Consider the following 25,874-nt stretch of genomic DNA (forward strand, 5'->3'; position numbering starts at 1 on the left):
AATGAATGTGGATCATCTCAATCTAATGCCCAACAGATATCTCATCAGTGCAGCGATACTAATCTGGTGTATCAGGTTGAGATACTAGACATCACAGAAGCTGATAGAATTGTAAACACATGTTGTAAGGATATAAACAACTCTGCTATTTTAAATCTCTACAGGAAAATAATTTAGCCCTTTCATGTTCTTATACTGCATTTGCAATATATATAGGAGCTGGCAGCTACGCTTGCTTTTACACTCTTACACATTCAGTACAAACCCCGCTACTTTAAAAGGCTGCCTTGCATGGCTGCATTACCTAATGTGTCTGAATTCCCTGCTTTTGTGGCCGCTTAGCCGAGTTTCCTTGAACTCTGGTTCACTTGTCCAAACAGGGAATAAGGCTAGCGAGTGCAGTTACACAACGTGGATACAGAGAAAAAGCGGAATATAAAAATGCTAAGAAAACTGTGGACATCTTAGATCTTAAGAACCGCAAAAAAGAAATTGAGTCAGTGTCAGATCTCTTCAACAAGTAGCCTAATTCAGCATAGATTTGATATTGTAATGTTACACAATCATGTTAATCATCATTTTATCCATTTCAAAACTACAGTATCCAAGTCATCACAGGGTATTGTCTTTCTCCTGCAAATGACCAGCAGTATCACTGCTGTCTATTGAGTTGTGCTACTCCACTTCACGCTGTAGAGAAAGGAGTCTTCGTTAGGAGCAGGAAAAGCATCCTTAGCAGCAACCCCACAGGGCCATGGGTCAAAGACAGCAATTCAAGCCCACACACTATCGCTGACATTTTCATTTAATTAGCAGTTACCATGGAACTAAATAAAGCCCGCTATGACAATGACAAGAACAGATACTCTGATTATCTCGGAGCTGCACCATGGACTAAGACACCCTTATTCCGATCATTATTCCACGGGAGAAAACAAGGCGCCAGATGATCAAACAGAGTCTACATATAGCGGTTCAAAAAAGGCCCGAGCTTTACATAAAAAGCTGCCATCGCCGATAACAGTCAAGCCACGTGAGGAACATCCAGTGGCAGAGAACAAATCTCCGCGGCCATCTATTTACCGCAAAACTAAACCGTCTCGGCTGAGGCGCTTTAAAGCCAAGCCCCCCTCCCTCTGCCACCCTTCTCCTTTTTAGTCCTTCCTTCTGAACATGAAATGAAGATCATCTGACATTACATCCTCTGTTTTAGACATGAAAGCTTCCCCTGCTTGCTTCAGCTTCTTAAACCCAGCATCTTAACAAAGTAATCTGTGTTGAATTTGACGTCTGGAGCGAGTCGAGACGTTTTCCTCAGGCCCCTCGTTCCAGCGGGGATTCGAACGGGGAATCCGTCGTTTATCGTGGCAGAAGGGCTCGGCTGCTGGGATGAGGCAGGGGGAGAATTACGACTGTTATGGCAGAGGATGACAGACGCCATGCACCCGAGCTTCTACTGCAGCCATAACAAAGGGCTGAGAGGCCCCATTAATAAAGCACTGGTAGAACACGCTGTCTTCTCCATCATGGCTTATGTGAGCTAAACGGGGAAGGGAGAAATTACTGTTCTGCCACTGCTGAGCTAGAGACGGTGCAAGCCGTAAAAAGCACACTGAGCTTTTACAGGAATGGCTAAAAAAAAACATTAAAAAGAGAAAAAAGTAAAGTACACAAGACACCTTTACACTGAAGTCCCTGTATCTATTAGGTCAGGTTCAAAGCTACTAGCCTTAAGGTACTAAACACTGAGAGAAGAGGGGGGAAGAAAAAAAAAAAAAAAAGATCTAAACTTTTCCAATCTATTTACTTACTTACTACACTCAACAAAGCTATACCAGTTCTGACTCCTTGCACGAATCATCCCAAAGAGACTTAGAGTGAAAATGAAATGCACAAATCAATCATCAATGTCTTACAAAAGTCTGCCTCGTTTCATACGCACAACAAGGACATTTAGAAACACTTTGTTTAAGCTCTTTTTTGTTCTCAACATTTTTTTCCTGACAGGACTTACCTCAGTGGCGAACTGCTGCAGCCCCCCGATGTTGATGGGTCCTTCCTCAGAGGCGTAGAGGTTACAGCCGCCCACGCACAGGTCCGAGGTGGGACACACCATCCCACACGTCAGACCCAGCGGATTGTCTGACAGGATTGCCCTCGCTGCCCCGTAGTAGTTCTGCAAAAGAATAAACTAACACTTATGCAGAAGCCAGAAACTCAAACTAAAACTAATTCTAAAAAAAGCCTGAAATCAGGGCTAATATTACATACAAGTCAAAAAGGGTTGAGAAAAAACTAGTAAAATATATTTACGTTGATTTTTATTTAATTGAAGACATTATAACCCAAGCTGTTTCATATTTTGACTGATCAACTTTATCTAATTATGTAAAAGTTAATATACATCCATTCCTGCAATTCAGAGCTGAAACACATTCCAAAAAAGGTTGGGATGGTACCAGTCCAGTACCCGCACCCTGCTCTTCAACATCCATGCCTTTGTTATATGTGCAGCAAGGGTTTTTGCATTGTCTTGTTGAAAATGTATGATCATTGCTGGAAATAAATGTTGTCTAGATGGCAGCACATGTTGCTCCAAGATCTCAATCCACATTTCTGCATTATTGCTTCCATTGCAGAAGTGTATCAACACATCCTTGTATAATACTGATGACAGTCTCAATGGTCCTGTTCCTCTTTAGTCCAAAGCACACAGTATCTGTCTCTTAAAAAAAAAAAAAAAAGATCTGAAATACTGATGCTGTTCTGGACATGGTTAATATGAAGCTTTAGTTTTGCACAATAAAGGTTTACATGGCATTCGTGAATTTGTGAACTCTGTATTGTAGCGCTGAATAAAGCACTAAATTTTCTCCTGATTCCTAAAAGAGTAAAATAACATTGTGAACTCTTAGGAGAAATGCAAATACCTTTTAAACTTCTTTTAACAACTGTCTTCTGAATTTACTGAAAAATTGGAGATCCTGTTGCCTTAATCAAAGACTCAAAATGGATACAGGATTTGTACCAAATCATGATGACAATCACTTATTGACACGGCCTGTTTAAAATAACAACACTGTTTAGTGTTTTTATACTGTCTGCAATAAAATCTAAGTAAAAGTAAGAAACACTTTTTTTATTTGTATTTTTACTACTTCCCCAACATTTTCAGATTTTTCTGAGCTGTACTTTATCAAGAAAGGCCCTTTTCTTCTACTTCATGTTAAAAGATTAAAAGTGTGAAAAGACAGTAATTGATAACAAATGCATTCAGTGACCGTCAAACTCAAATGAAAAGAATGTTTTATGGAGCAACAGCACTGTCCCTCAGACAGGCTTGAGTCAAAAATGTTGAAAATATAAACTTCAAATTCCTAAAATGTACTAAACAACAACAGTCAGCAGCAGCCTTGATGGAAGAGTGGTGGAGCAGTGGAGGGATGAAAAGTTTCAGGCAGCACTTCAGGGAGTATTTTGGTAGGGTCTTTTCATGTTGATTATATAAGTTGGTCTTGAGCTTCAATGCCTGACTGATGGCTAAATGTGCAGTAAGAAGCCAATGGGAGATCTGGAACATTACAGCTTTGAAAGGCCATGTGGATCAAGTACTGCTTTAAAAATCAAGCAAGTGATTGCAAAAGACAAACCTTTCTATTCAGAGCATTTGCATGTGAAAAAAAAACGCTTATATAAAAAGTTTAGATTCCTGTAAAACACAGGGGTTCCACATGCTGTAAATTTCCTGAATGTCAGATTTCCCTCTTTGCGGGAACAGCAATGTTTGACATTTCAATAAAAGGTCTGGCAAAGGGAAAGCGAAAGCCCATGTATTTCAATGACTCACATCATCAAGGTTAGAAATATACTTATACATTTTTCTAGCTTTTAATCTTATTATTTAAAATACTCAAATGAATCACCAGATACATGAAAATGGGTATTTTTCAAGCAATTTGAGGTGGTAACCATTTGAGGAATTTAAAGAATATTTTGCATTTTTAAATAGGGCATTTTACATAAGCGATTTCCTCCACACTGTGCTCTAGTGAATTCTCGTGTAGCAATGGGCAATGTGCTTTGATAACATGACTGCTCACAGAGAAGAAAACTAGCAGTCTATGATTATTTTCAATCTCTCAAATTGTTTGTTAATGAAATTGTAGGAAAAGCATCAATTAGTTCACAGCAGGATGATACTGCATGGCTGTGCATGGGACTGTTTACACCACATGAACTCCACACCAGTTTGATCCCCACTCACAACAGTCCTGATAATAATAGTTCTGCCCTCACTCACATCACAACTCATAGCTTGCTAGATCTGACAAAATAATTAATTTTGTCTGAATAATATATTTTGTCTCAGAAATAGTCATGATTGCCAACATTATTGTAATTGTAACAGATCATGATGAAGTAGTTATACAATATATTATTTTAATGAACACTGAGGGGCAGTTTCTCAGACAAGAATTAAGCCTAGTCTTTGACCACACAGCATTTTGAATGGAGATCTTTTAATAAAAAGGGAATTTAAAGAACAGAGAGAATAGAGAGCTTCATGCAATGGGTTTCTATGGCTGAACAGGTCCATCCAAGCCTCACATAACCAAATGCAATGTAGGTGACCAGATACTTTTGGCAATACAGTGTATAAGCCAAAGAAATGTTACATTTGTTTGCAAAGTCATTTCTGAGTTTTCAAGTCTTACTGTAAGTTAAAAATATGTATATCGGGAGGGCTATATGTATAATATCGGATATCAATATCGGCCCACAGTTTGGTGCAATCCTTTTTTGAATCAAACAGAAATGTATAGGCACCCTTAACTCCTCTTAAGAATCCTTCCTCTTTGATCTGAAGGATTTTTTTCTGCCAGTTCAATTCTGATTCATTCTCTGAAACTTCTGTACAACACTGAGAGTGCTACTTAAAAGATAAACCAAGATTTAAGCACTTTTTTATTAGTTTCAATAGGTCCACTATTTTATTTACAGTCTACATAAGGACCAGTTAATAAATGTGAAACCAAAAAAATAAATAAATAAATAAATACAAATTCTTAGGAGACACCTTTCATTTTTTTGTTTGCGCAAATACACTGTGTTGCCAAAAATATATGATCAGCCTTCATTGCACTTAGGTCCAATCACTTTTATGTCCACAGGTGTATAAAAGCAAAAGACTGCTTTTACAAACATTAGTGAAAAATGGGTCGCTCTCAGGAGCTCAGTGAATTACAGTGTGGTTGTGTGATAGGATGCAGCACCTGTGTAACAAGTCCATCTTAAAATTTCCTTACTATTAAATATTCTACAGACAACTGTCAGTGATATTATAACACAGTAGAATAGGCTGGGGTGGAAAAGGTGTAAAATAACAGAGCAGGGTCAATGGATGCTGAGGAGCATAGAGTGCAGAGGAACCAACTTTCTGCAGAGTCACTTCATCACTACAGACCTCTAAATTTCATGTGGCCTTCAAATTATCTCAAGAACAGTAGAGCATATAGAACTCCATAGCTGAGTGGCTCTATCCAAGCTTCACATAACCAAATGCAATGCAGACAAACAGATACGTTTAGCAATATAGAATGTAAGCCAGAAAAATGTTACAATTGTTTCCAAAGTTATTACTTGGGTGTCTAGTCTCTCTGCAAGTTAAAAATGTATAATATCTAAAAACTAATTCCATCTCTCTGCCTTCCTCCGAGTTACTGACTGCCCACCTGTCTGACCCGATACCGATGTTGGACCCTCAGGCTCTCGCGTCTCCTGTCCGGCCAGACTGATGGAAGTTTCTGAAGTCAGCTCTTCTCCACCACCACCACAGATCAGCTGCTCATCGTCCATCTTATTCTCCGCTACTGATTACATCCAAGCCATTAGTGGCGCTATTACACTCCTGAATACATAAAACCTATATGGATGTATAAAAGACTTTTTAAATTTTAATTTAAAAGCCGTTTGACCAGTGGTAGGATGGTCCCCCCTCAAATGTGAGTCTTGGTCCTCCCAAGGTTTCTTCTTCCTCCTGCAGCTCTGAGGGAGTTTTTCCTTGCCTCCGCGCTCACTGGGGGTTCTGTATTCTGTATTTTCTATGTTTAATGTTTTGCCTGATTCTTTGTCCTGTAATCATGTTTCTGTAAAGCTGCTTTGTGCCAACACCTGTTGTAAAAAGCGCTATACAAATAAATTTGATTTGATTTGATTTGATAATATCGAGTATCAACATCTGCCCAGAGTTTGGTGCATCCCTTTTTGAATTAAACTAAAATCTAAAGGCACCCTCTAAGTTCCTCTTATGTATTCTTCCTCATAATCTGAAGGATTTTTCTGCCACTGGTTTGCTCTAAAGAGGCTCAGAGCTGTATCTCTGTAAAGCTGCTTTGTGACATCATTCATTGTAAACAGCCCTACATGAATACATTTGAACTGCATTGAATTGAATTCGAGCAGTGTGCTTAATAAAACAGATTAATACTGTTAAATACTGTTATAAATTTTAAAGCCTCTTTCTGTGAAAGCCACTGGGAGTGCAGACATTTGAATGACAGGAAATCAGACAAAACCACATTACCTTGTTAGCGATGCTGGTGATGAAGGCCTTGATGTCAAGGTTAGTAGGACAGCTCTTCTGACAAGGTGCATCTGCACATTTTAGACATCTGTCAGCAAATGAAAGAAACAAAGCATACACGCTGCGGTTATTCTGCGTGCTGTACATCTGAATAGCTGTATTTAGTGTAAAAAGCCTGGTCTACACAGAGCATGGGGAGTGCACTAGGTCAGCACCATGAGGAGAGACTAGCATGCTCGCACCACTTAATGCGCAGAGTTGCCCTTTGCTTTAATATGAGGCCACGTCGCTTGTATATATATATATAAAAAAAAAGAAAGATAGAAATAGTGTTTGCCATGCTGACAAGCTTCATCTCCTGGGGAATCATCCTACAGTGAATACACCGCAGCTCAAAGTCGCCATATTGGTGACAATGACAAACTAGTTTTGAATGATAAATAGGATAATTTGGTGGGGGATAATTAAATATTCATGCCCAATCAGAATGGATGTTTTGCCCGTGGTCGTGAGTGTGTGTGACAGGAGGGGTGCGGCAGGGAAGGCCCCCGCTCCTGCTGTTGGCACACACTCATTAGTTTACACGTTAAAAACACACACACAGCTGTTTGAAACCCGGCGCACTAATGATTTCAGATGATGTGGCACTGATTTGGAACAGTGGTTTCTCCTTTAGGGTGAGCAAGAAACAGGGAGAGAAAGAGATGGAGAGAAAGAGAGAGTGAGCTACAATTTATTGTAATTAAAAACCTTACAGTTGCAGGTCTCAAAGTACACTGTCACTCGTCACTGTCACACAAAATCCTTGCATTTCCATTTCTGTTGTTTTTCACTTCCAAAATTTGAATCTGGCATGAACAAGCCCATAGAAAGCCTCCTCAATGACTTACATATTGACTGACAAAAATATTGGGATACTGTTCATTTTTTTCCCAAAATCAAGGGTATTAAAAAAGAGAGTTCGTTCTGCTTCTGTTGAAACAACTGTATTTTTTTTTTATTATATTATGATCACTACTCCAGCTCTATCCCAACTCCCAATTCATCCCATTATCATTCTAAAGAATACAGTTCCACTGCTCCACAGCTTCATACCCCTCCAGCCCATACTTGGCATTGTGCTGTCTGAATAGGTTAAAGTTCATCTTCTGCAGAAATTCCTATTCTATTGGCAGAGACTAGACAAGCTGTATGTGTGTATTTGCACATCTGTGTCATCCATAGGTGCAAAATTCATTAATTATAAAGGAAGTAAACATTTGACACAACAATTAATGTGTCTAAAAATAAAAAATATATAATGTACTGCTTTACTTGTTAAATTTACTCACTTCTATTGTTTCTCTGTTATCAGTTGTTGTAATGTTCCAATAGGGCTGGGCGATATGGCCTTAAATATTGTCACAATATTTCACTGTATTTTTACGATAACGATATTCTTGGTGATATAACAAAAGAATTGCTGTATAACAATATACTATTGCAATAAAATACATAAACAGTTTTATTAGTTTTATAAAGTAGTAACAAAAAAATCTATTATGGTTTTATTGTCTTTTATAAAATCTATAAAATTAAAAAAAAAAAAGTAAAAACCAGCAGCACTTAACCAACGGGTTTTGGCCCTCAGGCCTTTATCAGGGTTAAAAATACAAAATCAGTTTAACAGAACAGAAAATGTAGCTAATTAACAAAAGCAAAGCAATGTAACAAGTAAAATGAAGCACAAAACTAAATAAACTGCAAAAAAGTAAATACGTATTTAAGTAAATACAGAATAGAATGCTTTTTAAGAATATCCCAATATGACAATATGTAGGTTCTTCATCTTGTCATATTTTGGCGATACTATTGCGTACAACAGTTTATATATTACAGTCATGGAAAAAAAGCAAGAGAGAGAGAGAGAGAGAGAGAGTATGATGAGGGGGAGCAGGGAGGGAGGGAGACATTAAGGAAATAATTTAAAAATGAATAGAGAGGAAGTAGCAAGGGAGAGAGAGAGAGAGAGAGAAAGAGAGATGGAGGCACACGCAAAGAAAGAGGAGGAGCAAGACCTACTCCCCAACCTTGTGCTCCCACCTGCATCCTCAGAGATACCCCCCACAACACACATACAAACACACACACACACACATCCCTGCAGAGTAACACAAAGGCACACACTCCAGCTGGACGCCTATAATAATCCCATCTCACGACGCTGCGAGCCCAGTGCAGACTAAAGTGCACAAGGCCGCCATTAATACCACTTATCACAGTGACAGCGGGGTAATTACCACAGTGCTGCGGCCAGGTAGAGCGGACTGGGGACAGGAGCGGGCGCGCGGGACCACGCAGCAGCACCGCTATGTTTTATTAAACCTGGGTGGTTGATCATCAAGTGACATTAGTGTTGACCCATTTTCCTTATTTGACAATAAATTATCCTTGGCCTCTGGCATAATGGATATTGAAGCAGTGTTTGCCCGGGAGAAAGCCGGGGCTGCACGGAGGAGAACACACGCTGCTAAAGTAAGAGCAGCTCTCTGAGGACGCTGGCCAGCACTGGCCCTCTTATCTCCGCTGGCATGATTAATATTGAGAGTACACAGTGAGCAGAGCTTCAGGAAGACATAGCCACATCTCTCTCTCTCCCTCTCTCTGTTTCTCAATATCTCTCTTTCACTCTCTCTCTCACTCTCGAGCACTGTCTTATAAAAAAATACAATGTACTCTTGCCAACATTCAGTTATAAAACCCTGCCTCATGTCCAACAAATGCATTATTCAAAATTCACTGGAACTGGACTACTGGCACACTATATGGAGCAGCATACTCAGTGACGACCTTAAAAAAATGATTTTTTTGTACAGTTTAGACATACAGCCTACAAAGCAGCCATTCCCAGGCAGGTCAAAGTGTACAAAAACATTCATAAAGATGAGATCTCGGAGATCGAAATGAAAATCTGTGCGAGGGCACCTTCAGTTGATTCGGGGGCTTTTTGTCTCTCCTTTCAAAAAAAAAAAAAAAAAAAAAAAAAAAAAAACAGCTTGAGGGGGGGGGGAAAAGAGGAGTCAAAGTAAAATAACCTATTCGCTCCACTGTCACACCCAGCTCTGCACAATGGCCATGGACAAGAATCCCATTGGCTCTTCTTTTTTCTTCTCTCAAGGTAACATTAAAGACACTGGCTACAGACACATTTTGGACCCTCATCTATCTCCTGTGGCCAGCAGCCCAAGTGCTTAGCAAATGTCAACAGAAAATAATGCACACACAAAGGCAATCTTATTTGTTCAAGAATTGCTCTAGGTCACAGCAATTCAAGCGGGCATGGCAAGCCGCACTCCAGAAAAAAAAAAGAAAAGGAGAGAAAAAAAAAAAAAAAAAGAGTGGCTCACCGCGGAGTGCATTAGGTAGAGCACCACCGCTTTGTGCTCTATAATGCAATCACATCACTGACTGTACACATGTTTTTTCAATGCACCCAAATAATCATGCAATAAGCATTGCAGAAATTGAAGGAGCTGTTGATTAGCAGACCATTGCAAGCTGATTTTTTCTCTTCCCGTTCTTATTCTTTCTCTTCCACTCTTCTCATCTTTTGCCTGACTAATAATCAAAGGCTTTGAATGCTCTGTGTGATGAGTGTATTCCACAGCATTACAGGACCTCAGTTCATGCAGGTAGCTAATCTCGTTATTCATTGTTTCTATTATTACTAAGTCAAACGAGCTTATAATAGAAAGTGGGACTCGATTCAATAATAAAAAGAAAATAAAGAAAACGTCCAGTCTAAGAGACTTCCTCAATGTTAATGATTGCTTACTTTTATGAACCTGTTGTCTCTGCCAATAGTCAGTATGATTTCTTCTCCTTTTGAGAAACCAATAATTTTATTCTTATTCTGTCAAAGAACGAAGAGCTGAAAAAAGTAATAAAATTTGAGTCGAAACTGCAAACCCTTCACACAAAGACATAATCACACCTCCCACTGTCTAATAATGATGTCTGGGATTAACTCAAGTTATTATAATAATATGTTTGCCCTTGAAGGAATCCAGGACAGCATACAGTTGGTACTGGTGAGGAAAGATTTACATGGATAATATCTGTATTTCATGCATAAGTTCACACAGTAGCAAAATCATTTTTTGTGTAAAACTCTAATGAAGAATCATAAAATATTTTATGGATAAATACTTATTTATCCTTAGTACTTGTGCAGGAATTGTAACTTGGGTTCAATCCACCTCTAAAAGACATGCATTTCTGGACAAGCTGGGAGATACACTGCTAAGAGTTGTCACTAAAAGCAAAAGAAGTGATATTACAGGATTTTACACATAAATGAGCGTTATGCAGTTATGCAATAATGTAATAAAGTGGACATTATACATGTTACAAAAGACAAAGTAACAGTGCATAAGAATCTGCTAAAGTATTGTGTTTTATGTGTGATTAGCTACAGAGGCTGTTTATTATTCCTCCATTAAAAAAAAAAGACAAAATCTGTCCACTGGCCAAGGGTGTTCAAACATTTGCATTATGATTATATACATATACACATGAGATGCACACAGATGTCCCAAATGCATTTTATATTCAGATTTTTATTATGTTTCCTTTAAATAATTCAACCAATATTGCTTCCCACACATTATTCACTGCTGTCCACAGAGCTCCTATAATGGCTTGGTATTATTTTTCTTCCCTCTCACAAGCTCTCATTGCTATTTAAATCTGATGATGGTGTTCACCATGACATCACCTGAAGATTAGGGAAGTTCAGTACACTTCATCACATAGTGAGTAGTGTGGTATCTTCCACGGTGCTTTATGGATTTTTTAAAGTAAAGCTTAAGACAGTACATGCTTATCTGCTCAATACCAGGAAAACACAAACATTCATGTAAAAAAGGCAGATATCTACATTGATGTGTGTCTTCATTTAATCTTTCCAAAACCCTCTTAAAAGAAGAAAGTGAACTGGTAATTGCAGTATTGTGAAATATATGTGCTACTTGGAGGCATCAAAGAGAATACAATCCTTTAGAGTATATTGATAATTAACTAATGGGTGTGTTTTACTGTATTAAGGTTTATCTAAATGATTATCAAATTTTTAAACAGATTATAAATAGTTAAATTGTATTAATTATAAGAACAAATACCCAAATCAAATGTACTATCAAGGTTAAAATTATAATGGGGTCCCATCCTCCTTTGGTCAAACAACTTATTAAGGATCAGTAAAGCCGCTCTGATGAAGAAGTACAGCTTTTTTAAAGAAGTTTCAGTGACGTTTCTCCAGCACCAAGGCTGGAGCAGTATTAGCATTAGCTGTTTAGAGGTGAGTATGTTGGACTGTAGCCTGCGTTGGACTGTAGCCTGCGTGTTTATCATGTTACAACAAGCTGCATGGGATGAACTGCTAGCTGATCGAGCTTAATAAACAGAAGGACTTTACCCACCCAAATAAATGGTTTTCAGGAAAGAAATCTGTATTGATTTACATCCAGCACAAAAAAAATTCGAACAATTAGTTTGGTTTACTACGCACGTCCCCCAGCTTCTCCAATAAAAGGGAAACCATGGCGACACCCTTGTTCCGTACTGTTGTCGCTTAAAATGCGCTTTATAACCTGGTGCGTCTTATGTATGAAAATCGCTCGGAAAATAGACGTTCGTTGATAGGGCTCCTTTTAACATAGTGTGCCTTATAGTCCGATAAAATGCGGTCTATATATACACGCTTTTGTTTTTTTGTTAAGGTATGCCCAAACTTTGGATTGGTACTGTACATATTATCATAAACTGTTCAGAGTTTGTGTACTGAAAAACAACTACACACCACTTTTCTAAGTCTAACCTTAACCCTAACCCTAACTTTAACCCCAGCAACCAAAAATAAACTGTTCTGTTTTGCCCTTTCAGTTTAAAATTGAAACACAGATGAAAAGTAAAGAGTATTTCCTATTTCTTTGGTCCTGACAAGCTCAGGTAGGTCATGCTGTTTTTCTCAGATTTTCTCACAACATAAGGACATTTTAGTCCGGAGAATATACGAAAACAAGCACAATCACACACGCACAGACACACGCGCGGGGCTGAGTGGCGGTGGTGCTGCTGGGAGCCGCAGCTGTGGGCACATGTGTAATGATGTGAGTGGGGCTCGGGGGTAGGCAGGCGGAGACAGAGGCAGGCGAGGTGAGATTACAGCGTGCTCTCAGGGTTAGCACAGCACCCGTCACAGCTGTCAAAGCCACCCTGACCCCCACTGCCCACCAGCACAGGGGAGAGCCAACAGCTGCACACACTGCTGACTATCTACCACACACACCACCCGGAAAGAAGTGGGGGGGAGGGGGGGCACAGTTTGGGCACAGGGGTACACAAACAGGTCTAGGTGTGTGTGCACATGTGTGTATATACGTATTTGGCATGCATATCATGTAGGTATGCATGTCCCTGCATCATAGCACATCATAGCACATCTTACTACGACCATGATCTTGCCATCTCTCAGAATGCAGAATAATAAAGTCTTGGTGTTCCTAAAATAATTTCACATTTTAAGGTGTTTTTTCTACTGTTTAATTTAGACTTCTCACACAGTTTCGTTTTCATCCATGTTTTGTTTTGCATCCTTGGTTTCTCAAATTTCAAATTGTTTTTTGATTTTCCTCTAGAACTGCAGCAGCATCCTATGGCCACATTTGATCATTTCAAAAGAAACATGACATGCTGTGTTGAAACTAAAACCTGTCCATATTTACAGCCCCCATACTGCCTTTTTTCTTAGTTTATGTAAAAGTCTAATTAATCAGATATCGCTGTTCAGAGAGTATTTGATTTCTATACCACATATTGTAATGACCCGAATCAGAAATTAAAAAAATATCAGATTCAGTGTAGATTATTTCTGTTCACACTGCCACGTTTGACACATCTGTGTCACACAGAACAACAAAGATCGTATCTAAGTTTAAGATATTTTTTTCTTCTTTATTCCAGCCTCTACAAAACAAGCTCAGGATGTTTTCTCAGTAAACAGCAAAACACATTTGTAAGTCGCTGCTGATCAGAGCGCCTCCTAAATGCTTCAAATGTAAATGTAAACCGGAGACTGTAGGAGACTGTAGCCCATGGAAGTTCTCATTAAAGCTAAGATCCACCTACAGGACAAAGATCTTAACAGCACCTTCAGTTCCACGAACCAGATCTCTTACCAAAACTGAAAAGTTAAATGAAATCAAGTACCGGCTGCCATGGTAACACGTGGAGCGGGTTTTGGAATCTGTCAGACTCGACAGGTGAGGTTAAAAGAACATGCCCACCGCACAGGTTCACCTGTCATCCTAATTGCTTCAACAGTCATGCTTTTAACCAATTAAAGTCAATTCTGAAGAAGTCCCGGCACCACCCTGGGAAAACAGGCCTTTGTTCCAGCTCTTCTCGGAATGCCAAATATCTGCATCCATAAATACATCAAACTTGCTGAGCTTCCACCAATCTGTGTTTACATGTTTCTCTCAGCACGATCACCATGATAAAATCCATTTGAATCCATAATCAATATCTAACAAACACAACCATTGAAAATCCCAAAAAATCCCAAAAGAAACGACTGAACAAACCAAAGACAAAGGACATTAGTGGTGGTGCACTGTTTTAAAACACTATTTAATGTAGAAGTGAGCAGTTTGGGCAAATCGGCATCTTTCCATTTGAATCTATAATTAATCTAAAGTTTAAATCTAACAAACACAACCACTGGAGTATTCCCCATGTCTTTACATATCATAATATATTTTTCTTATATGATCCAGCTCTATCAGTGCTTGATTACATAACCCGAAGGGAGTGGCTTTTATACTGTTCATAAGACAATCAGAACTGTATCATATCTTGATATATTTTTTAGTATTGGCCGAGATCATGCCCTACACCACTCTCTACAAATTTCACACCAAACCACAAGATCCAGATCTTAAAAAGCATTGATTAAGGACAAATAACAATGCCTTTGTTTTGTATTTGTTTATAGTTTTATATTTTCTCCCTTTTTGGCTGTGAGCTCAGGAGTCTCTAACCTCCATCTTTAGCGATGCTGTTAATAGCCCATCGATTTGGCCGATGAGCTGCTTTGGTGTGGCCGCTGAGCAGACGGTGGCAGTGTCCTGTGCAGTCACTGTAATCATGTCTTAACTGCAGAGGACAGCAGAGAGCAGCATGTGAGCTCACAGGCCTCATCAGGAGTAATCCCATGCAATCCGGCTATTAGCGCTGCTGCCCTAACCTGGGATCAGTGCTGGCTCTGAGCTAATGAGCAGAGGCAAACACCAGGACGTCCGCCATGACCTGACCACGGAGCAGCAAGAGCCAAGGTCCACCACACACACACCCCCACACCCAAATTATACACACGCATAAAACAGATCTACTCATTTAATTAAAAGAATAACTGCCATACAATAAATTAAGCAACTGTTTAACCATATAATAAAAATCAACAAGATGCTCATATTATATCAAAGCTAAAATTATAAATAATTGTGATTGGGCTTAAAGGGAAAGTCTATCATTTATAAAAAAAAAATCTGCATAATTAAATCATTAAGATGCAAATAAAGTCATTAGGAGTGGTTTGGTGTAAAAGGCTCTGTTCTTAATTAAACTTAAAGACAGAATTGATCACAGTGGTGGTGATCCAGACATCCAAACAGTTCAAAGCTTCTCAAAGCACTCACAGATTATTATAACACAAAGCATGAATACAAATACGCTGTCTAATGCTTCAGACATAGTTCTGAGGTTAGGTTTTGGCTAAAAACATTTTTTTGAATACTTCTTTCCAGAGGAAAACTCATATTTACTGTTATTAGACAATTACAACACAGTACAGGCTGGTAAATGTATTTCAGAATCAATGTAGTGTAAGGAAAATCATTCAAGCAATGAATTTAACAGCAGCATTAGATAATGCATGGTGCATTTTTACATTACCATAAAATCAGCGATACAGAAACAACTTACAGTGTTATGCTACAAAGTTGACCACACATTCAGGTATGCTTAGGCTTCAAATGCTTGCACATAGCAGTTATAACCACACCATGCTCTTCAGAGAAAGCCATGTACACATTTACTATTCACTTACTACATTAATAAATACACTTCTAATGGTGGTACACTATGTTTAACTCGCTAGTTAGTAGTCCCTGACACAGTCCCTGATTTCAGCCGATCTTTGCAATACTGTGTAAATCCATGTTTCCATACTTAATGATGACATGTATTATGACAAGAAGTCATCATAGTCCTAATATACATTTAATAGACATTACGGATACCAATATCCCATCAAACCACACTGGATGACTACGTTGAAAAAATATAGAAAGACTGAAAGAATTTTTTCCTTAAAAGAACTCTCACATTTGTGGCCGACCCCACCTCTCAATCATAAGAAGAGCTGCCCATCTTATAATCCTATAGAAATAAGCAATCTAATTCAAAAGAGACCATTTCCAGCTGAAAATGGCATCGAACATGATAATGCTTATGACTATACTATTGGAAACGCATTTCAAATACCAAACTACCTCCTGAGGGTAGAATCATGGATGGAAACGCAGAACAAAATAACAACTATAAATAATAGCAATCTATGGGCCTTCGGAATGAATAAAACCATATATAAAGAATAAGTTTACTTCATTATAAGTTCTATAAAAACGAATAAAAAACTGAAAAGAAGCTATTTGACATTTTGAAGGCAAGGTTTCAGCCTTGATTTGCGTGTTGGGGGAGGGAATAAATAAATAACCGTGATCTCCGACAATGGTGCATTGACAAAGGTCACCTAAAGTGCTCCCAAGGTCCCGGCTTTTTGAAATCCAATTGAAATTCATATATCTATTGAATGAGGTGCGGGGAGACTTTAAGGGCAGTGTTTTCCCCTGGCGAGTTCATCGCTCACTGCGGAGCGGCACCGGGGTTAACGATGGCCGCCGCGCAGCCCACTGTACAATCAGAGCAAATCAAAGCGCAGACAGATGACTGCCACTACACGCATGTGTGAGTCATAAGCTTTCATTTAGGGAGCGGGTGTCCATTCTTCAGCGGGGAGACACAGCCCCTCCAATGATCAGAGAGAGAGAGAGAGAAAAAAAAAGAGAGAGAGAGAGAGAGAGAGAGAGAGAGAGAGAATATGCAGCAGTGCAGGTCCAGAGGCAGTAGGGCATGGTGTAGAATTCATTAGCCCCTATAGCTAAGAGGACAAGATACCTCTGGTGACCTCTGTGACCTTAGAGACCCTAGTCTGCCAGAGAGAGGCTTCTGGCTGGAGCATAAATCCTGAAACATTCTTGCATTAGCTCCATTAACAGTGACTGACAAACAGACTAGCCATTATAGTCACTGGAACACTGTGAGACAGTTCCATCTTAAGCAGCTAAACAGAGAACCACAGAAGGTCACAGCATTTAGGGAGGTAAAGAGGCTCAGCTCCATACTGCCAGAACCTGCAGGCCCATTTACTTTATTAAAGCTATAACATATGCATTATTATACTGGTTTCAAAAAAAATATATATTTTTTGAAGTATGTAATGCATCAGCAACTGACACAGATTCATTATATGACTATAATTATAATGTTAAGACCTTAATCTAAAAAAAAAAACACAATATTATAATTCTATTTAGCAAATAAATAATTGCAAAAACTACTGTTGACACTATTTTTTGCAGAACACATATCTGGATAAGGATGTGGAAAAGAACATTTTTTTATGTATTTATACGCATGCACGTAGATACACTCATCATATTTCCAAATGCTTATGGTTACTCCTTCTAATAAATTCATTCAGCTGCTTTATATTGCCCACATTGCTGACACAGATGTGCAAAAGCACACACACCCACAGAACATGAACATGTGTGGGCTACAGGGGTGCAAAGTCCTCCAGCATTGAGATGTGAAACACTGTGGAACTGTGTTCTCTAGACTGATGGTGCTCCATTCTGTACTTATAGAATGAGATGGGGAGTTGGAGATGAGTTGAGATTTTAGAGATGAAACAAGAAAGTGATTATCCAACATTCTGATCTCTCTAATGCTCTGATGCCTGTATACCCTCACATTCTCGCAGCAGTTCTCCAAAATCGGTTGAAACCGTTACTCAAACACTCGATTTCGAACAAAAAAGAAATAAGCATGTGTACTAATCATGTATTAATAATGTTATATGGTTAACTGATTGTAGCACAGCTACTGTTGCTATAGTCACTCCAAGCATGGCATGCTAGAAGTGCATTATGTAACTTTGTTACAAGTGTTTTCGGGCTCCGAACTTCACCAAAGTTGTATGCAAATCGACACTTCCATACTTGATGACGTGTATTATGTCAAGAAGTCATCATAGCACTGATATAGATTTGTTTGTCACTATGAATTTCATATCAAACTACAGTGAATGACTTTTGTTTAAAAACTTAGAGAGGTTTGACAATATCCCCAACCCCAATCTAAATCTAAATCTAAATCATCTGAAGAAATGTCCATTCTATAATACTATATGAATAAGCAATCTAATTCAAAAGAGTCCAGCTGTCGGTAACTTGTTCATTATGGTTATAAGCTCAATCAGCTTTGTTTATACATCTTGAGCGACACCTTGGTACAAGGAAAGCTGCAGTGAAAAGGAATGGCCTCATAACTAATAGCAGCATTTATTTTAATACCATATTTTTTAAAGGTAAAACAATATGGCAGTTTAATTACACTAATGATGAAAATATGCAGTCATAAACTGCTCTCTCTCTCTTTTTCAAGCTGTCCAAGCTATTTTGCTTTTTTAACCCACATGAGAAATACGAGTAAGAGAGTGAGATGGCGCAGGTGCTTTTTCCACACCTTTTTTCAGTAGATTATTGATGTGATTGGTGTAATTTATTCTCCGGCATTTGCTTTTGGGGGAAAGGTTTATGGATATTCATTCTGGAGGTCCAGGATATGAATTGTGCAGCATGAAATTGGTGAAGTGTAGCTAACCTTGTTAACTCTCGCAATTAAAGTCATGTCACAGACTCATATCCGCCCTGTTATAGGAGGAAAAACCTGAAACCAATACAAATGAGTGGAATAACCTTCTCCATCTCTGCCAATCTCCTTCACTTCACAGTCTGATCAGTACATGCAGCCCTGCCATGACAACAACACATTACAGGCTTCATTACAGACTGGCTCCTTCTCTTTCTCTTTCCATTTCAATCACTACACTTCATCACATACTGCTGATTGGTAAGAAATAAGGCTTTAGACCTCAAATCGAATAGAAGTGTGAAAAAACATGACAGGGGTTAATGCCATAGTTTAACTATGACGAGACATTCCTATACTGTCTATACTGATAATCTGTTAATTAATACAGTACTCTTTATTATAATAAACCATGCATTGTAGACAGGCAGGTAATAATAAGCTACTGCATTATGCAGTGTTGTATTTGTATCTACTTCTACACAGATGCAGAGATATTCTAGTCCTGTGTAAATGGCCTGGTGTTTGTTATTGAGACAGACTGCATAATGAAGCCAGATGTCAGAGTTTCACTACCTCCCCGTTCCTAAGGACCAGGACATGGACCCCTTGCATTCTTATGATCATACGCACATAAAGGCACCCACCAGGTGCTTTGATGTTCCACATTATTAGCATTTAGGAAAGCTGAATCTTTCATCAAATTTTGTTGCCCGGCTCAGTGGGGGGCCGTTTAAAGAGGAATTACAATCAGCTGCATGCCAAATGGAGGTGGATGTAGGTCTCGCACCAAAAGCTTTCTAGTTCTCTCTCTATTTCACTCTGTGTCTGTATCTGTGTGTGTTGTGCGTTCAACCACCTACTAGCACTGCCCGTCATAATCTCTGCTATAGATTCGGCCAATTAGCAAACCCTGGCCCATTGTAATTATGGCAAATACCAGACAATTCTTCATAAAGAGATTTCAATTAATTGCTATTTTGATGCTGTTTGTGCCTCCCTGATGATGTATTTATCTCTGAGCTGTTTAAATTTCACTAGGAATTATGTTCATTTACATGCAGTTCACTGTAATCCTACTCTATCTTTTTTAATGAAGTTAAGGAGATTAAGGCAGATTTTGCTGCAGCCACGGCGCTCCATGGATTCTCTGTCATCTTCCCACAGCACTCCATAATTCCATTTGTGATGTGGATCAATAAGATTAAAGCAGATGAAAATTCACATTTAACACACTGCTTCGTTCAAAAAGGAGCAACTATAATAGGGTTTTTATTGACAATAAGGATGTTCCAAAAAAAAAAAAATCCAGATCAAAAACTAATCCTAAATATTTTTAATTTAAAAAATAGTTTTGACTGTATCAGTACGCATAATTATAACAGACTTATATGATGAAACAGTAAGTTTTTTTGGTACCACTTTAAAATAAGACTACCTTTATAAAGGGTTTATAAATGGTTTACAATTAGTTTATTAATGGTTACTGATTAGGTTGTAAATGCCTTATAAATCATTAATAATTAGTTATAACACATATGTGGAAAGGGCAACAATGACCTTTTTTTGCCAAATAGTAAACCTACAGCCTACATCTATATTGTTGCCCTTTCTACGTATGTGTTATAACTGATTATTCATTATTTTTAAGGCATTTACAACCTAATTAGTAACCATTAACCATTAACCATGTATAAACCTTTTATAAAGGTAGTCTTATTTTAAAGTGGTACCGTTTTTTTTTTTATCAATCATTTTTATCCTATATTTTTTTTTTCCTATGCCTTTGGCTTGGGCTCACTATCGGGATTTTATATATGTTATTTGATCTTTTGTCACGTTATCAGATTTCTCTGAAGCGGCTTTAAAACAACAGCATCATTAGTAAAAGGAAATTGGAGGAAATTTTGACCACAGTTTTTGATGGGCTTACTTGTATAAACTGATCTTTCAGGTCATTCTTGTGTTATGGGCTGGGCTGTCTGCTCAGATTTCAGTTCATCGACAGATAACCTGAAATACTCTCCAAAGAAAAAGCAGACACATTCCATAATTATTTTTTTAATAAGGATTATTAAAATATTCTGATCCCAAGGCAACAGTAAACATGATACTGCCACCCCCATGCTTCACAGCTGTTGTTGACATCTGATTAAAATATATATATATATATATATATTCTGGATTAGTCTATCTACTGACTAAGATCAGTACAAGAGTCAGAACATTTCCAAAAGACTAACTCTTCAGTTGTTCTTTTTGGAGAGTAGTAGAGGCCATAAACATCATTCTTCACTGTTCAATGTCTGCCTGCTGCTGGACTCATGCACATTAACATTACTCAGTGTAAGAGAGGCCTGGGGTTCTTTGTGACTTCTTGTAGAAGTTGCAGCACACTCTGAGAGATTTATCCATAAAATAAAGTATATCATGATATTGGATGGATAGAACACCAACCAGAAGTACCCAGCTCCCAGGGCTTTAGCCAAACACATGATTAACGTCTAGCTTAATGTATGACATGTGACCAGGGCTGTCATCATGCACAAGAAGAAAACAAAAACAACAAAAAAAACAGAAAGATGAGCAGTCAAACATAACACAAAACCTGCGCTACGCTGGCGTGATGTGTGAGTAGTAGCCGAGGCCCAGAGCTAGCACTGTCATATTGGTGGAGTGCAGAGAACCCCGGGTAGCCATGAAGCTGACATGCGCCCCTGGGGGAAGGTTTCTCCCCTCACATATAAATACCTCGGAGATGCTGGCCAAACGGTGGCAATAAACTCATTTGTCCCTCCAATAATGAAGAATGACTACCCCCCTGCCCCATACACACACACGCACACACGCTCTTCCTCTTAGCCACATCTGTGACTGTTGCCATGGCGACCCGCTCTTACCTCATGGCTTCCCGAAGTGCTCCGCGCTCGCTCAGAGTCGTGTGTTTGATGTCATCGAAATTGTTCTCCAGCTTCACGCAGCTCTGCGAGAGAGAAAGAGAGCGAGAGAGATATAGAATAAGAGAAAGAGATGGAGAGAGCCAGAGACAGAGAGAAAGACAAAGAGAAAGAGAGAGAGACAGAATGAGAGAGCAAGTGGAGCTATTTGTTTAGATGTTTGCATCTGATGCATTTCATTGATCGGGGCTATTACACAGGCTTTGAACATAATCCACTTCACTATCATCACTAAGGCTTTTTTTCTCCTCCCTCGCTCCCTTTATCCACATGCAAATCGCAACCATTCATTAAAGCAGAGTTTCAAAATGTAGGCTGTATCCTAAGTTCTATATCAGGGTTTACCATATAGTACAATGTGTTTTAACGTTATACGTTTTGACATTTTATATATACACTATTAAAATGCTGAATATTTAGTGCACCCGCTAAACAATTGCACAAAAATGTCCTTAAAACTGTTCAGAAAATAGACAAAATACTGCTGCTATCAAGATTTTTCAAGAAGTTTTAAGGACATTTTTGTGCAATTGTTTAGCGGGTGCACTAAATATTCAGCATTTTAATAGTGTGGAAGATTTACTTTGATTTATTTTGTTACTTTCAATTAAATCAAATAAATTCAGTTTGTCACATCCCTGTAACACAAGTGTACAAGTGAGTGAATACATCACAGTACCATACAAACACAATAAATACAAACATCAAAATAGAATTACACACATAACATAAAATATGCATACATTATTTGACTGCTGGAAGTGTTCATATATAAACTATAAATATATATTGGTGCTAAAATATATATAATTGGAAATATGTGAATTTAAAAGCATGTGAACGGATGAGTGAGTGATAAAGTATTGGTGGGTGAGAGTGGGTGTGACTGTAAAATAAGTAAAGTAAAGTCAGGGTAAATCTGTAAGGGGTGGAGGCCTTAGCAGTGCAATAGATGAGAAGCATTTAAAAAAAAAAACTGCTACTGGCTGTTTAGCAGTCAGGTGGTCTGGGGAAAGAAGCATGTTTAAGGCAAAATCAGCCGTGGTAAAAAGAAGCTGCATTTCAGGGCTGCTACTAATTGAGAGCCATTTTAAACTGAAGGACCCTTTGAATACAGCCAAGAAATTCAGCAGATGTTTCAGAGAAATTTAAAGGACTGATGTATCCTTTTTGGCCTTTGGTTTAACACGAATTTACTATGCTCGCGAAACATTGAGGGGAAAAAGTTTGCTATGTAGCTCAGTGTCACCACAAAGCCTTGTTAGACTGTTCCAAACGTATACCTGGACTCTGCATCGTACAATCAAATTAGGGCTGCAACTAATGACTATTTTAGCAGTCGACTAATCTATATTTTCAATTAGTCAATCTGTCACAGTTATTTTTATCATGTCCTCCATTTGTGTTTCCTATTGGTGAGGTTCCTGAACCAAAGCATGTTTGCATTGGACAGCTAAACTTTTAGGGCCCTAGACAGATTTGGCAGGACATTTTGATAGTTGATATATAGGTATATAAATGTGTATACCTATATAAAATTACAAAGCATATTATAGAAGACATTTACACATATTCCTTTGAATTTGACCATATTTTGGTAAAAAATATAATCAGTATTCTCTATTGTAAAGAAGTTTTTATAATACAATTTTTTTTTTATTCTTTCAAAGGTCACAGGTTCACCATTCAAATAATATTTGTCCAAAAATAAAAAGTATTGTGGTGTGAACTATCTTTGTGGCAACCTTATGATATTCGGTTAGTTTAAGCTTCTGATGGGCGGGTTTTAGGCAGACTTGAGGAGGTTTTCTTGCTGGACCTGACAACACTGGCTGCAAATCACAGTAACTCTCCACTTGCTCTCTATTACTGCAAAGACAATCTGAGAATATGATGTATTGTAAGTATGGGTGTTGACTTGTGCCTTATCTGGTGTGTTTACATTTTTAGAGGCACAGAGAGTGAGCGATGTGTTCAAGTCTACAAGGAAATTCCACGTCAACAATTTTTTATATTCATATATATTTTATATATTTTGTCGACTACTCATTACAGCCCCTAAATCCTACCAATCACCATTAACTTTAAACACAATGGAAAATGTTGGGAGTTGCAGAGGGCCGGCATGCTGTTGTCATAGCAATCGGTCGCTCTCTCCAGCCCCTGACCCCTGGAGGTAAGTGCAGGGCCGGACAGAGGCCTGCTGGTATTGACATGCGGATGATTAGTGAGAGGCGGATTTTACCTCTCAGCTCCACTGATAAACACTATGTTCTTCTCTCGTGGAGCATGCACACACACACACACACACACACACACTCCCTGATCCCCCCTCTCACACTCAAGAGCAAGAGTCATTATCTCTGATAACCCTCACTGACAAACAGTCAACAGCTCCTATTGCACTCTGTGGGTCACTAAGCACACAACTGGATTGCAGAGTAAAAAAAAATATATATATATATATCTGTGCACAATTGTGAAGTATTGACCAAAGGTCTCCTACATCATCTGACTAAGTATTTAATAGGGGTCGGCCATATCGTGTTGTTCACAATAATATAGTTTTTAAATAAAATAAAAAAAAACAAATAAATCCACATTGCGATCAATATTATCAGTATTCTATCATGAAAGCCGTTCATTTCACTTGTTTTACTAATTATTGTGAAGCTTTAAGGACATTCTTTGTAGAATTTTTGTAGAAGTTTATGTTAGCAGTTTGTTTATGCACTAAACATTCTGCATTTTAATATTATGGTTGATATTTTGCAATTTTTTTTATTACAGTTTGTGTAAATTAAAAAGTAATTTGGTGTGAGGTTCACTGTGGACCTCTACCTCACTCCACTTCTAGTCTTGTTAGGCCACATGTTCACAGTTTGCATTATGAAGCTGCCTCTTTGCTACATGCGTGTAACACAATTTGACTTCATTGTTATTTACAATACTATCACAGCTCATTCATTGTGTTTCCTGTGAAAACTCATATCACTATTAATCTTATAGCCCTGACACCTATTGTGCAAAACTGCACTTATGCGATATAAGTTGCTCAGTTGTTATAACGGAATAAAAGCGCCCAGTTCGCGTTGGACAAGACTTGAACAGGCCTCTATACGAAAAGCACAGCAGCCCAGATTGCAGTTCCTGTCATTTAAAATGAAGCTATTTGCTTTATGAATGCGCCAGCCATGACGTAATGGATATTGATATATGGAAGGCATGGCACACTAGAGTGACTTTTATTTTGCTGATGTAAATAATCTAACTTTCACTCAAGCAATGTTGCTGACTGTGTTGGCAATGCAGTGCTAATTCAGGAGAAAGCCAACTCGGAAAGGGCAACAGCAGGTTGCGTACAGATTGTAGCAAAAATAAAGAAATAAAGTTCACCCATTTTTATTGATATCTAATCTGCATGATTACAAACAAAGCGCAAGCCAGTGATTTTTAAATTGAATTTGCCCGCCATCCTCCACCAATGTCTGCATCTAATTGAGTGGCATTAACAAATGTTTTGTTTCATGTTGTTCAAACAATAAAAACACAATGATATGGAAATTGATAATTATTGCACCGTCTTGGCTCATGGGTGACATGGTAATATTGCATTCGGAAGCAGCGTGGCAGCGCTTGGAGAATATGTAGCGTGGGCGACCTGCGTTCACGTGCCCTCCGCAAGCCGCCAATGCTTTCGATTCTCGAAACAATAACTCAATAATAGCCTTTATATATATATATCCGATTCGCAGTGCAGAAAATGAAGCCTGCAGATCTATTACCCCTCTCATATAGGGCATGAGGCAAACAGTCAAATGTAACAAATAGTCATAAATAATGGATATAAAGAGACATATACAAACAGGGCTAACAGGGCTTTTAAAAGATTTAGTCATCACTTCGCCCTGCCAACAGTTCAAAAGTTATGACGACTAGCTACTATAATTTTTGATGAAAATTCACACCAAAAACGAGCACACACACTTTCAGTGCAGCGCAGTCGCGGGTCTATAGAAAAGTGACTTAAGGAAATCTCCTTAATGAAAGCTCATGACAGAGTGAAATCAGCCATTATGAGTAAAAGCTACTCAGATTATTACTGGGCTGCCACTACTGTACACAGCCAGCTGAGCAGGCATAAAGAAAGCCCTTTGTGTATTCCTTTGTACATTAAGAAGCATGGAAATGTGCTGAGAGGAGAGGAAAGGAAAAAAATACTTATTAGGGGTTTCTATTAACATCAAACCCCAACATTATTCATGTAATCTCCCTCCCCTCCACCAGGATGGCTTAGA

The 25,874-nt window shown here is 38.5% G+C and overlaps 1 protein-coding gene across 1 annotated transcript in view; it reads right to left on the reverse strand.

Moving 5' to 3' along the window:
- Positions 1-25,874, reverse strand: part of dpyda.1 (dihydropyrimidine dehydrogenase a, tandem duplicate 1) — a 206,287-nt gene that overhangs the window by 149,156 nt on the left and 31,257 nt on the right. Inside the window, exons 3-5 of the mRNA XM_022673644.2 lie at positions 21,520-21,602; positions 6,584-6,671; positions 2,015-2,176 (exon numbers count right to left, since the gene is read on the reverse strand). Of these exons, the coding sequence (XP_022529365.2) occupies positions 2,015-2,176; positions 6,584-6,671; positions 21,520-21,602 (333 nt within the window). The remainder of the gene's footprint in view (positions 1-2,014; positions 2,177-6,583; positions 6,672-21,519; positions 21,603-25,874) is intronic.

The sequence above is a fragment of the Astyanax mexicanus genome, chromosome 6 (genome assembly GCF_023375975.1).
Source record: "Astyanax mexicanus isolate ESR-SI-001 chromosome 6, AstMex3_surface, whole genome shotgun sequence".
Classification (NCBI taxonomy): domain Eukaryota; kingdom Metazoa; phylum Chordata; class Actinopteri; order Characiformes; family Acestrorhamphidae; genus Astyanax; species Astyanax mexicanus.